This window comes from Leopardus geoffroyi, chromosome X (assembly GCF_018350155.1).
Source record: "Leopardus geoffroyi isolate Oge1 chromosome X, O.geoffroyi_Oge1_pat1.0, whole genome shotgun sequence".
Classification (NCBI taxonomy): Eukaryota; Metazoa; Chordata; class Mammalia; order Carnivora; family Felidae; genus Leopardus; species Leopardus geoffroyi.
In genome coordinates this window covers 16,444,270-16,459,184 of record NC_059343.1, presented here as the reverse complement: position 1 = coordinate 16,459,184, position 14,915 = coordinate 16,444,270, and the positions used below count along the sequence as shown (strand labels likewise).

Genomic DNA, 14,915 nt, shown 5'->3' with positions numbered 1-14,915 from the left:
TTACTCCTGCTCAGGGTAATGTCAGCTTCTCTGTTCAAATAACTCTTTTTGCAGCCACCTACAAGAAATATTTCCCAGCCTCATTTGATTTTCCCAAATTCTCCCACCCCAATTCCCCAATTCTTGCACTTCTCTTGTATTTATAAAATAAATAAACGAAAACGGTTTGTTAACTGAAAGAAAAAATATCGCTTTTCTCTTTGGGCCAAAGGAAGGAGAATGGTGCTTTTTCTAAATCAATTCACAAATACTTATCAGGTACACAGACCATTATTAACAGTCCATTTCATGCTTCATTCCTGCAATGTGACTACTGTTCACATTAACTTTGTTTTAGAAGTTATTCTTCTAGTTCTCGAGGTAAAAAGAATAAAAGTTGATACTGAAATCAACTTTTCAGTAAACAATTTGATTTTAAAAAGGCTGGTTCACCCTTACAGTGAATTATTCACACGGAGCTGTGTTAGGACACATAATTGTCTCCTTAAATAGGTATGATTTTATCAAAGCAAGAATGTTAGTTGGAATAATTGATCACTGTTTAGCGAGCTAATTTACCTTAAAACAACTAAACTGACCAACTTCTTTTCGCTATAAGTAATGGTAATGTGGCTTTGCAATGTAAATGAAAGACAAATTAGGCACTTCCTACGTAAATGCAAAACAATACACAACTCCTTATCCTGAAACTTCTGTGAATTGTTTTTACCGTCTGGAATTACCGAGTCGGTGCTACCAAAATTAGTTAAGTTTGGATTCAGACTGGATTTGCAGCACTTGAATCAAGCATGTTGGGGGAGGTGACAAAATCACGAGCTAAATCCTCCCCACCCCCCAGACCATGTTGAGCCTACCCAGATGTTGCTCAACCCTGAGTTGTCCCCCTGAGTCCAAGGCTGCAAGACAGGGCGCGCAGCAAGGACTTCCGGCCTCAGGTTCCCTAAACAGATGGAGCCTCTTCAGGTGGCCACGAGGCTCCCGGGCCTCGAGCTTGTGCCAGAGGGCGCGCAGGCGAAGGCAGCAGAAAGATCCCAGCACCTGCCTCCCTCGGGCCCAGCGAGAAACCTTGCACCGCCTGCGTAGACCAGGCCAGCTAGGTGTGGGGCTCTAATCTCAACCTCACACCTGCGTTAGGGAGGAGGACGAGGGCTCGCCAGGTGTCTGGGTCCCGGGATGATGAAAGGGAGCTGTTAAGAGGCGTGCACCGGAAGCTCAGTGGGGGACGCGTTGTGGCCGCCGGGCGTGGGAGGACTGGGGCGCCTGGGCTGAGGCCGGAGGGGGTGAAGGCACTGGCCGGCCTGGAGATTTCCCTTTACTTTTTTTCCTTTTCCTTGTGGGGGTGGGGGGGGGGGTCGGGCAATGACCGGTGGCTGCAGTACCTTTCCACTCAGCCCGGGGACTTATACGCAATTTTGCCCACGGGTACGGAGCTCGCAAGGCACCGGCGCGGAGAACACGGGGTAGAACCCCCCACCCCCACCCCCGGCGGGACTCAGTCCAGGAGCCCAGGCCTCTCCCCACAAACACTCCGTCCTCTTGGATTCCGTTGCCGTCTGGGGATTGGGTTTCCTTAACCCAGGGCTTCCCTATCTTAGGCCGGAGGAGGAGTTAGAGCCCCTCCCTCACGCTCCCTCCTCCACCCTTGGCCAGCCTGGTTTTTTAATCTAATCTTTTATTTAAAGTCAACAAGAGGAGCAGGAACCCCAGGCTCCTGCCAACAGTATATTTTAAAATAATTCCCCAACCTCTGCCGAGAGGGGCGGCCTCAAGAAACATCCTTGTTTTCTTCGTGCAGATTTAGGTATCAGGCAGGGAGTGGGGGACTTTGAGAGCCGAGGCTGATGATGCCTGAGGGCTCTGCAGACTTTGGGTGGGGGGCAACTCAAGCAAGACAAATACATTCCAAACATTAAAAATATAACGAGAGCCTTAAACCGAGAGCCAAACCTCCAGGGGGCTCCAGGGCACAAAGCCTTACGTGTCCCCGTCGTGGGGTGCGTTAAGGAGGGGGGGGCAGGTGAATGCTCAGTGTGTGAGCCTGGATAGGGCGGGTCCTGGCCCATTAAAGGATGTGCCCATAGACATGACGTGCCCACAAATACCCACCGAGGAGTCAGACCGAAAAGACACCCCACGCTCCCTCCCCGGGTCCTTGGCACCGGACTGCGCTCACTGCACCTCGCCCATCTCTCTCCCCAGCTAGGCGGGGCCACTGTTTTCTACATCGCTAAGTATCCTCCGACCTGCTCGGACCCTTGGCAGTTAAAAGCTTCTAGCCTTTCGCTCCTCTTGCCCTTCCCCTCTTCTTTCCCCCACCACCCGCCGACGCCTCCAGATCTCTCCGGCTCGCCCTTCCTGAAAGTAGGCGAGGCCCAGAATCTCCGGCTAGGGCGAGGAAGGAGGGAGGGGCAAAGCGCGGCGGCAGGGGGCGTGTCTTCTCAAGCCCCGCCCCCGGGTGCGCGCGGCGGTGGCGGCGGCGGCAGAGCCTCGCTTTGAGAGACAGGTATCGCTTAGGCGCCATGTTGTGAGCGGAAGTGGGGGAGCGCGCGGCCGCCGCTGTTCTGCTGGGAGCGGGCGCGGGAACCGGCGGGGGGGGCGGAGCTGTAGTCCCGGCGGCGGAAGGAGGAGAGGAAGAAAGGGGCGAGACCCGGTGCCCGGCAGCGGCGCGAGGCTCTCGCTTGGCGCGCGGACGTCGTCAGCCAGGCGCGCGGCGTTCGAGGCTCGGTGTCGGCGCCGAGCCCTCTCCCGGGCAGCCGGCGCTGGTGCTGCTGCTGCTGCCGCCGCTGCTGTCGTGGGGCTCGGGTGGCGACAGAGCGGGGCCGGCCGCGGGGCGGGCGGGGAGGGAGGAGGCGGTGAAGGCGGCGGGCCGGGGGGGAAGATGCCGCTGGCGCAGCTGGCGGACCCGTGGCAGAAGATGGCTGTGGAGAGCCCGTCCGACAGCGCTGAGGTGAGTGCAGCCCGGCGGTCGGGGGCTGGTGCGCCCCTCCCCTCGCCCCCGCCGGCCAGCTCCCCTCCCTGGAGCTGGCCACTTGGCCCCTTCCTCTGCCGCTCGCGTCTCCCCTTGGTCCGTGATTCCGGTTTGGGTAGTTGGGGTTGGTCTGTTTGCCCTTCTGTTCCACCCGCACCTCCCCTCCCTCGGTCGGGGGGCTGTGGTGTGGTGGCGCGTGGGGTTTGGAGTGGGCGCTGGGGCTTTGCAAGAAGCCGATTTTAATCAACTTTGCGTGGGGGGAGCGGGAAGCGGAGCGGGGGCCGGAGAGGAGTTGGGAAGTTTGGCCCTGCCTGGTTGGGGCCCCCCCTGGATCCTGGTGACTCTGGGGTGTAAGGGAGGGGTATGGATTGGGTTCATTGGGGAGCAGGGACTCTCGAGTCCGGCCAGGGGAGAGAGTTGGTGCTTTGAGTCGGGCGCGCGGGGACTGGAAGGGCCCAAGGCAGGGCTGACGACTTGTGGGGGTTTTGGTTAAGGGGTGCAAGACAGCCAAGGTTTTTGCCTTCCCCCAGTCTGTCTGCCGCAGCGGTTTCTGCTGGTGCAAAGGGGAAAGTGGAAGCCTGAGGTCCTTCCTCCTCCCCCATATCTGAGGTCACTGAGCTCAAGGACCCCGTCCCTAGGAGCTTTAATTCGAGTTTCCTGTCCGTGGAGGTGAGAGGGTGATATTCAAGGCGATCAGCAGCCGCCGTAAAGGGCTTTCAGGTTTTCTTCGCCCGGGGTGACCGTCCCTGAGACAACCAACCGAGTGCCCAAAACCCAAACGGTGTACCCAAACACGGCAAAACAGAATTTCCCTGGACACAGCACAGCATCGAGCTTTTGCAGCCGCCCCTGTCCCAGAACCAACTCGGGGTCTGCGAAAATAATCCAGACGAGACCCACTCCTGGGCATCAGCGCTCCTCTCCGAAGTGGAAAATCAATTCCTGATGGTGGCTTGTCTGTGATTCTTCCTTCTTGACTTTTTGCTGTCTTCTATCCCCGCAGCGGACTTTGGGGGATTACAGGATGATAGGCTGCGTGTGTGTAATAGTTAGTGAGTGACCCCATTTCTGGAAAGCATGACTGAAACGCGGGGGTGGAATGGGGCAGGCTCGGATGAGTGGTGTACTTGGCGGCAGCCGCTGCCCTGCCGGCCTCCGCAGTGTGAGAGGTGGATAGGGTTACCGGTTACGTCAGTAAGACCGAGGCTCAGTTTGATCTGAGTGAGATGCGGGACACTTGCATTCTCGGGTATAATGGAGGGGGAGGGGGATCAGTTCAAATCGCTTTTCAGTTTTTTTCCTAGTCACCTCCACTGCTGTTTAAAATGTTCACTTGCTCTCCCTAACGTGAGCAGAGTTGTAATAGTGCTTACGACTGGTACTTAGTATTTTGTGACTTGGACCATATTTTTAAAATCTAAACTAAATGCTGCTTTTCAATAGAAAAGATCTTGAGATAAGTTACTGAATATTTTTTTAAAGGAAATCACGTTTATAAGACTAGCAGAATTACATTTAAAATTATGTTAGCCCATTTAATTCTATAGATGTTTTATAAGAAAATTGAATTTAGAACGTTTAATCATTCTTTGAATGGATAGTGTGAAAATCAGTATGCCAATAGGGTCTTTTCATTCATTTTTTCCTTCATATTTTTTTTTTTTTTTGCGTTAAACCGTGTAGCTAAAAGGTTAATAACATGTTCTCCAAGTGCTGACCTTGTGAAAAGAAATTGAATTTGCTTTGAGCCTGATTGTTACATGCAAACGGTAACATTTGCAACTCATAATCAGTCCACATTTCTGCTTGGCACGTATCAACGTGTTAAAAAAATCATTTAAAATTCCACCTTATCCTTTTTCTACATAGCATACTTTTGGATAAGGAAGGCACAAAACTGACACTTAGTATATGCCAGATACTACATGCTATTTCATCTTATCCTTCCTGTGACCCAACATAGTACGATTGTGGTCCTCATTATTACAGATTAAGAAACTGAATCTCAGAAGTTAAGGGCCCAAAGATTATAAATAGTAAGTGGCAGAGCCATAATTCAAAGCCAGGTGCATGTAATTCATGTGCTTTGCTTTATATTAGCTGCTTCCAATCCTTTGTGGAAAAATTTAGGGTATAAATAAATAAGCCAGTAGTTAGAGGTCATGTATTTTTCAGAAACAGTTATGATATTATAAGCAGTCTCACTTGTTAAAGCCTAGTTATTTCAGTTACTGTCATGGTCTCCAGAACCTGGCAGATAGGATTCCATAATTTGCCATGTTCAAAGAATCTTCTTGATATTTTGGCATAAGGTATGTCACACAGAGCTAGTGTTGCCTAGATTAATTTTAAAAAGATTTTTAAAAATTGACTGTAGATACTTTGCCTTTAGTTGTTCAGCTGTTTCAAGTAAATTACTTCTGCTACAACTTTGGAAATTGGAGCCAGTAAGGAAAAGGGTTGAGAATTTTCATTCAGAAGTCTAATATTGGATTTATTATTATGCCATCTCCTCCTCAGTAAGGAGTACTTACCAGAGAGTAATTATATTTTACCAGAATAAAATCGGTTTTTTGAAAGTCATTTATTTGAGTAAATACGTCAAATTTTTTCTCTCCGGGCTGAAAGGTTTCAGGGTTGGTCTCTATAGGAATTTACATTTGTGGCCTCGAATTTCCTAGTAGATTGTGAAATCTTGTAAGCAGACACTTTTTCCTCTGTATCCTCAGCACTTAACACAGTGCCTGGCACATATGTATTATGGACCCAGTAGATGACCACTGAATGAATTATGATGGTGAGGAATAGGGTGATTATCAATCTTCTTTCTGTTCTTATCATTTTATTTTTTTTTCAACGTTTATTTATTTTTGGGACAGAGAGAGACAGAGCATGAACGGGGGAGGGGCAGAGAGAGAGGGAGACACAAAATCGGAAACAGGCTCCAGGCTCCGAGCCATCAGCCCAGAGCCTGATGCGGGGCTCGAACTCACGGACCGCGAGATCGTGACCTGGCTGAAGTCGGACGCTTAACCGACTGCGCCACCCAGGCGCCCCTGTTCTTATCATTTTAATCTTACATTGAAATATGAACAATCTTAAAAGACCTGACTACCTCACCGACAGTACAGGCAGTTTCTTCATTCCTTTACATGGCCTTCCTGCTTTCAAACCTCACATGGGTTTCATGATGCTCAAAACAAAACAAAACAAAACAAAACAAAAAAAAAAAAAAAAAAAAACCTTGTGGTTAACTCAAACATGGGTCAGAACGTGATAGGCTAGAACTAGGCCAAATGTTTAAAGAAGCAAATTTAGGGTAATAAAGGAAGTACTATATAAGCAGTCAAGGTTGGTACAAGATTAAAAACAGAATAGCTTCCTAAGGAGTCCAGGTGAATTCACAACTCTTAAATGAGTTATTGAAAGATGCTAGTATGTTTTTGAGTATCTGACTGTTTAGGAGATGGGTATCAAGGACTGTGGCTCTTCTGTAAATTCCTTGCCACCGCTCTCAGAGATAACATTTACTGGATCATAAGCCTGACCTCAAGTGACACTTTTTCTCAGTTTTCAATAAAGGATAAATGATAGCAAATTTAAATAAGAACAGTTTTCCAAAATAATAAAATTAAGGTTATGTTTGCTTTATAGAAATGTGCTGTATAAAAATAGCTGCCTTGAATTCTTTTAAATAGCAAGTACCCATAATGAATTAAAATATTAACTACATAAATATTTTCTTTATAAAAAATTGAGACCCTTGTGTTAGAAACTATCTTCAGTGGATGTGCATCCATTTTTATCTTCAAAGATCATACTGGATTCTATAGTATTTCTACTATATTGATATTAGGTTTCTTATATTTTATGTGTAGGGAAAAACATTCTATTAAAGTATGATCATTGATTTTGAAAAAAAAAATGTTTCATTAAGTTTCTTTTCCTTTTCCTGTTTCATTTGTACCACCTTTCAGGGTTTTTTTCTTTCCCCCAAGTGAAGATCTGAGGACAGGACAGGTATTGTTACATGCCAACTGTTAGAATAACTACACATTACTGAACACTTCATTGTTTTCACTGATTATGATACAGGATGTCAGTTTTTGTTAAACTTAGGAAAGTTTGTTTTATTTTGACAGCTCCTCCTATACTAATTAGGTTGACCCAAAATGTGAAATTTATTTGGTACATTTAAGTTTTAACATAAAGAGATAAACTTAAAGAAACAAGTATAGGCAGACTTTGCCTTTTTTTAAAAAAATTTTTTTAATGTTTATTTATTTTTGAGACAGAGCATGAACGGGGGAGGGTCAGAGAGAGGGAGACACAGAATCTGAAACAGGCTTCAGGCTCTGAGCTGTCAGCACAGAGTCTGACGCGGGGCTCGAACTCACGGACCACGAGATCATGACCTGAGCCGAAGTCGGCCGCTTAACCGACTGAGCCACCCAGGCGCCCCGACTTTGCCTTTTTTAAAATATGTTTAGGAAATCACAATGAGTATATCCTATTTTTATATAAGGAGAGTGGCATAATTGGGATGTTCACTCTTGACCTAGGACATGATAATCAGTGAATTACAGATTGATCAAAAATGTAGCAGATCATTTATCAGAAGTCTGAATGGCACAATTGTTGCAAAGATTTTTAAAAAATTTGTCACATACTAAGAAGTTTATACCATTGTGATCATTAACAAGATTTGCTCTAGAGTTCCATGTTCCAGGGACATGTGATATACCAGGCTGTGAATGTTGGGTGACGTGAAAGGCCCCGGTTTGCCAAGTGCAGACTAGATGCTTTAGACCCAGTGATTCAGATTACAGTGTACAACAGTGACATCTTGGTGGTCTCTTGGTAATGCATGAGTGTGATAGAGCTCAGTTATGTGTTTTGGTGGATAACAACTTTCAAAGCCTTGGGATACAGTTGTGCAGACATATATATTATATATCTGATTCCCCAATTCACATAATAGAAAATACAAACAACTGTATTTTAATTCTTGGCATTAGATGTCTTCCCCTCCTGCACTTCAGAATTGATACAGTTTTCCGTATCATTAATCTGGAACAGTTAGCAGATCTCATATATTCCAGTTTGTCAGTTTAATACCAAATAACATAAAAGCAAAGATAAAATAACTATAAATTTTAATTGTTATGAAATGTAGAGTTAAAAAACACAAATGTATGCATTTTATGAAGCAGATTTAGGATAAAATGTATCCATATAAGACACAAGTTTTTCATATATTTTATATATCAGTTGCTGGCAATTAAATATTTCAATTTTACTTATCTCCTTGAAATTGAGAAGGCACTTTATGAGATAATTTGAATGTATGGCAAAGTGTTAAAGAACTTAGGCTTTGGAGCCATACAGACCTGGTTTTGAGTCCTGGCTCTGCCACTCAATAATTTAGTAATCTTATGCAAGTTGTTTAAGGTCTCTGTGCTGCAACATTCTAATGTGTAAAAAGAGGGATGAAATAATACCTACCTTGGGGCGCCTGGGTGGCGCAGTCGGTTAAGCGTCCGACTTCAGCCAGGTCACGATCTCGCGGTCCGTGAGTTCGAGCCCCGCATCAGGCTCTGGGCTGATGGCTCAGAGCCTGGAGCCTGTTTCCGATTCTGTGTCTCCCTCTCTCTCTGCCCCTCCCCCGTTCATGCTCTGTCTCTCTCTGTCCCAAAAATGAATAAACGTTGAAATAATACCTACCTCATAGGGTTGTGGTAAGAATTAAATGAAATGATAATATACATAAGGTAGGTGGTTCAGTGCATGGTTTAAGTGTTTAATAAGTAATATAATGAATCCTGTCTCTAACCGAATTGTCTGAGGAAGTTGTCTGTTTTTCCTCTGGGGTGATTTTTTCAGAATCAAGTAGAGCAATTAAAAATGATTTGTTTGATCTGTTTAAACAGAGCCATTATAATATCCGAATATAACTGTAAGGGTACGGTAAATGCAAATCTCTTGAAGCTTGTCCCTTTTTGTATTGTTCCCCTCTTTGATATCTTCTTTAAAAGGGGAAAACAGATAAAGAACATTTGAAGAATATGTGTGGAAGAAGGAAGAAAGAAAAGTTCACATTTCAACATTGGTCAAATTGGAAGGCATCTCATAGTCCATGGCATACCATTGTTCAATTAGCAGTGTTTTTTTTTTTTTTTTCTGTAGTGATATAGAAGATAACAGTGTATCTTACACATGATAGTGTCTTATAATCGATGAAACCTGGTGTATCCTGGTTGTCAACTTCTTGAAGGAAGTATGTCCCTGAAGAAATGTATGAAGTCAATATATAGTCTCAAGAAGTAGAATTTTAACTTACTTTCTAAAACATATCAAAACAAAATGTACACACTTTTTATACTTTAGGATTGATTTTGTTAATTACACTTTTAGGGACAGAAATTAATATGGCACACCTCCCTCCTCATTACTCTAAATACATTTGTTTTGGTTATTTGAATATGCCATGAGGAACTGGTTTTTTCTGTCTAGAAATACAATACTTTGGATTTGGTCTGTTATGTGGTATTTGTACTTAAAGAACTTTATGTAGGGTATACAGCATTTTTAGCTGGGAAGTCTCTGGAAATGTTAATGGTGTATCTGTGCCCCAGCAACCATCTCTGCCATCCAAAACCAAAAACATACAAACCAAAGGAGTGAGACCTAATCAAATGAATTTGGGAATTATAGAGTTAAACAGGGTTTGACCAATGTCTTTACTGCATAACTTCATAGAACCTTGAAGATGATGTTATCTATGATGAATCTGCAAAAAGGATATAGCCGACAGCATTTGAGACTTGATGTCAGAACCCCTTTTTCATGAACCATATTGAAGTCTCAGAGGACACAAGTGCTTTGAAGGACAGTTTTGGACAGTCTGATAACTATAGTAACATGATCCAGTATTGCCTGAAAATGAGCTGTTATGTTTAATTGACTCTATCAAAGCTTTTTTCTTTAACTGTCAAGAGTTTTTGTTTGATTTTGGATTGAAATCTTGTAAATTAGATTGTAGAACAAGTTTCCATCTTAATAGTGGGCTAAACATTTAAATATAATTTAAATAAAAGCTTAAGATAACTTAAACTTTTTTATTCCATGTTCTGAAAATTAATGGTCATATTCTACCATAATATCAAGCTAATTTCCCTCATTAAGTGGTTTCTATATTGACTTGCTCTGTAACTTATGTCTCAAATTCTTAATTCTTTTTTTTTTTTTTTTCAACGTTTTTATTTATTTTTGGGACAGAGAGAGACAGAGCATGAACGGGGGAGGGGCAGAGAGAGAGGGAGACACAGAATCGGAAACAGGCTCCAGGCTCTGAGCCATCAGCCCAGAGCCCGACGCGGGGCTCGAACTCACGGACCGCGAGATCGTGACCTGGCTGAAGTCGGACGCTTAACCGACTGCGCCACCCAGGCGCCCCTCAAATTCTTAATTCTTAAAAACTCTTTTTATCATTTGGCAACTTTATGCTGCCATCAACCTGCCTACCTCCCCCACTCTCCTTTTTAAATCAATTGCTTGTAATTTGCAGTTACTAGAAAACAGTTAAGGTTAATGATAATTTGATGCAGTCATTTTTAACTTGGGAACCTTGTTACACTTGCAGCTTACCAAATAATGTAAAATAACATCCTTACCCTTTTCATCATCTCTGTGTGTCATATACACATACCTCTGGGATCGAGGGCATTTTGGACACATTACCTACTGATAAACAGTGTTTTATGCTTCAGCGTACAGTGACTGAATGGCTCACTTCCTGGCATTGCCTGCTCTGCATATTTACCTTCCTCTCTGGAAGGTGTCAGCTAGAAAGGACTGTGAATAAGCTAAAGAACAGGCGGCTATAAGACGGAAAGCTAGTCCTGCTGCCCCTCCTGGAGTTAGGTGTCCATGTTGTCTTTTGGAGATTTTTGTTGGGATTTTTTTTTTCATGAAATAGTGCTAGTTTCCTGACTATTAGCTACCCTACATTTATGTGTAAACCAAAAATGTTGTTACACTTCCTGTCATTCTTCTATTAGTATGAATAGAATTACAGCAGTAGCATAACTTAAATCAGATTTCCCTATCTTAACTAGTATATCCATGGTATCTTACATACCTTAAAAACTAGTTAATGTTTAATCTACCATGTAAATTGACTTTTATAATCTTGATAATGATGATCTCATCTTCAAACCTGACCTGGTCATCTAGATCTCTGTGAGCTTGCCTCTAATCCTGTGGTCCACAAAGCTTGTTACAGGAAACTTGGTTCTGTCATTTGATATGTGTTAGAAGTAGATGTCAAGTGATAGTCTGAAGCCAAAGATCACTTTGACATAATAGATTGCAGTGTATCTCACATACAGTGTTTTGAGAGAAAACTTGTCTCCAGAAATGTCATAGGACCTATGCTAAACACCTCTGTTACCCAAAACGTTATTTCAATTTTTCACTTTTAGGAGCTTGAAAACAATATAAAATAATTGAAAGATTCACTTAAAAACAAAACAAAACTTCTAGATCAGCATTGTTCAGTAGTCACTAGCCACATGTGGGTATTGAGCACTTGAAATGTAGTTAGTGTGGCTGAGGAACTGAATTTAAATTTAATTTGAATTTAAATAGGCGCATGTGGCTATCGGCTACCACATTGAACAGCACAGTTCTAGATTATGGGATTAGTACAAATCCAACTTTTTTTCTACACCAGTGTTTTTCAGCCCTGCATTCTATTATTTGTTATTTTGAAATTAATAGGCTAAAGCTTTTTCTAAATGAAAACATATTTACTATGCGTTTTCAAATTATGTTTAATCAGCTTTGTCTTGTTCCTTGACTACCCTGAAGATTTTTTATAAACTCTACTACATGGTATATGCCTTTCAAATCACCATTCTGCGCTTTCTACAGTTTTGCTAGTTTTACAGTGACCTTTATCATTGAAGTGATAACACCAAGCACTGGGGAAATTAAGCTATCAAAAAATGTTGTATTTTGTTCACTATACTGTGCTAATTAATACTAGAAGAGTGGATTGATACATCCCATAGATTAATGTTTACTGAATGCCCTCTCTGAATGGACACTGTCTATATCAACTTGAATGAGGTAGATCTAATTCTTCTCAACCTACAGATGAAGAAAGGAAGCCTAGAAAGGTTAACTAAGCTGCTCTTTGTTGCACAACTAGTAAGTAGAGAAGGCAGGATTCAAACCCAATTATCACAGGTTGCAAATTCCATTGACTTTCCACTAGACTACCCTGCTTGAGTTGAGAACAGCATGTAGGTGAGTGACTTGTTCAAGATGAAATCTCCTATAGGGAGAAAGGTTCTAGGTGGTTTACATGAGAAGATATTTCTATGGGAAAGTATAGGTAGAGTTAGAAAAGTGAAATTGGTATTACTCTCCAAACATACTATGGGTTAAATAGGCTTTTGTGAGCTGGCCTGAGAAACAGTGTGACATTGTACAGGAAAATGTTTTCGTATTTCTAAACAGCAGTCTTACAAATGAACATTTGAAATAAAAACTACAGAATTTGAAAAGGAGGGGCTGCCCAGATGTTAATTATCAGCTCTTCACATAGAAATCCCTAGGTGTGTGCTCAGGGAACTGTGCTCTGTTTTTGAATTGTCACTTATTAAATCATTATCTCCTTATACTTGCATCTTTTCAGAAAAGTGTATTTGACACTCCCTCAAAGTATCAGAAAATAGGATATGATTCAGTCTGAAAAAGTTACCATCTATCTTGCTACAGTATAAGAAAAGGAAATTAAAGAAATTTTGCATAATCATTGGCGGGTTTTTTCCTTTGTGTGGGTTTTTTTTTTCTTTTTTTTTTTACCTGTTAGGTTAAATAGCCCTAATTAAATTTTTTAAAAATTGTGATATGATTTACATACCACAAAATTCATTCTTGTAAAGTATACAATTCAGTGGATTTTAGTGTATTCACAAGGTTCTGCAACCAGTAATTCCAGAACATTTTCGTCACCCCAGAAATAAGTCCATGCTCATTAGATGTCAGTCCCTATTCCTTCTTGTCCCCATTCCTAGCAACCAGTAATCTACTTTCTCTATAGATTTGCTTCTTCTGGACATTTCGTATTAATGGAATCATATAATATGTACCTTTGTGTCTCACATCATTTAGCAATATTTTCAAAATGCATCCATGTTATAGCATGTATCAATGCTTCATTTTTGGGGGGCTGAGTAATGCTCTGCTCTGTGGATATACCACATTTTGTTTATCCACTTCTCAGTTCATGGACACTGGGGTTGTTACCACTTGTTGGCTATGGTGAATAATGCTGCTGTGAACATTTTGTACATACATTTTTCGATTTTCTTGGATATATATCTAGGAGTGGAATTGCTTGGTCATATGTTAAGTCTATATGTAATGTTTTAAATAACTGACAAATTGTTTTCCAACTTGCTTGAACCATTTTACATTGCCAACAGCAGTGTGTGAAAGTTCCAGTTTCTCCACATTCTCACCAACACTTGTTACTTTCTTTTTCATTATAACCATCGTAGTGTGCAGTAAGTGGGATCTCATTGTGGTTTTGATTTGCATTTTTCTAATAACTAAGAATGTTAAGGATCTTTTCACGTGCTTTTCGTCTACTTGTATACATAATTGTGCTTATTTTTTACTGGTTTGGAGACTTAAATGGAGTGTTTGCTCTAATGCTGTTAATAGAAGATCCTTATCTATGCTTTGTTGTATACAGATCTTCCTCAATTTAAATTGGGTTATGTTGCATCATAAGTTGAAAATATCATAAGTTGGAAATGCACTTAATACACGTAACATACCAAACGTCATAGCTTAGCCTGGCTTACCTTTAACATGCTCAGAACACTTACATTCACCTAGAGTTGGTCAAAATCATCTAACACAAAGCCTATTTTATAACAGTGTTGAACATCTCATGTAATTTATTGATTACTGAACTGAAAGTGAAAAACAATTATTTTAAGTTTACTGGTTGTTTATTCTCATGATCACATAGCCACCTGGGAGCCATTCCTTGCCACTCCCAGCATCATGAGAGAGTATTGTACCACATATTGCTAGCCCAGGAAAAGATAAAAATTCAAAGTGTGGTTTCTACTGAATGAAATTAAATACTCATTTTTGCACCATTGTAAAGTCGAAAAATCAGAAGTCAAACCATCATAAGTCAGGGACTGTTTGTACATATTTTTTCAGAAAACTTAGTTTCAATCTGTGCTTTCAATAGATTTGTTTTCATTTTTATATATGATAAATTCAAAGCTTTTCCTAGAATTCTGGTTTTCCAACTGGGTCAGTAGAGCCCTATATTCTATGGAGACACCTTATGTTACCTCATCACCTGGACTACCCCTTTTCCCAGCCAGAGCAGAGTTTCTAGAGGAACACAATGAAGAATGTTAATTATAGGAAATGATAGCAAGAAAGCAAAGAGCAAAGCAATGGTTTTTTCCTTACAGTCTCTTCAGTCTTGTTATACTGTTCTATAGTTTCTTATTTAAAGCAAGAGTACAGGAAGTAATGGAAGGTCAGTCAAAACCAAATGTCTAGACTCTCCGAAATTAAATATAAGTCAGTAGATAAATGAATTCAAGAATCCATTTCTTAGGTTAGGTGAGATATACAGGTGTTTCATTTAAAGAATTAGGAAAATGCAAAACAAAACCGTTTGCCTCCTTTCCTTCAAGTTCTGCTGGCTATTGGTATAATTCAAGAGGAATAACTATCTCAATGGATTTTGGTAGCAGAGTTGGTGTTTCTTAAAGAGAGAAATGTAACAGACAAATTAAAAATAAGATTACCTTTGGATTATCGAAAAGAGCTCATAAATGAATTTTATTTTTTTTTTCAACGTTTATTTATTTTTGGGACTGAGAGAGACAGAGCATGAACG

The 14,915-nt window shown here is 41.7% G+C and overlaps 1 protein-coding gene across 6 annotated transcripts in view; it reads left to right on the top strand.

Moving 5' to 3' along the window:
• The first annotated feature begins 2,454 nt into the window (after positions 1–2,454).
• Positions 2,455–14,915, top strand: part of RPS6KA3 (ribosomal protein S6 kinase A3) — a 120,718-nt gene continuing 108,257 nt past the window's right edge. For 3 of the 6 annotated variants that reach the window (XM_045472444.1, XM_045472441.1, XM_045472443.1), the window contains exon 1: positions 2,851–2,947. Coding sequence is in view for 1 of the 6 variants with exons in the window: in XM_045472440.1 (XP_045328396.1) it covers positions 2,879–2,947 (69 nt within the window). In the remaining 5 variants the exon portion in view is untranslated. The other 3 variants (XM_045472442.1, XM_045472440.1, XM_045472446.1) reach the window with 3 other exon arrangements.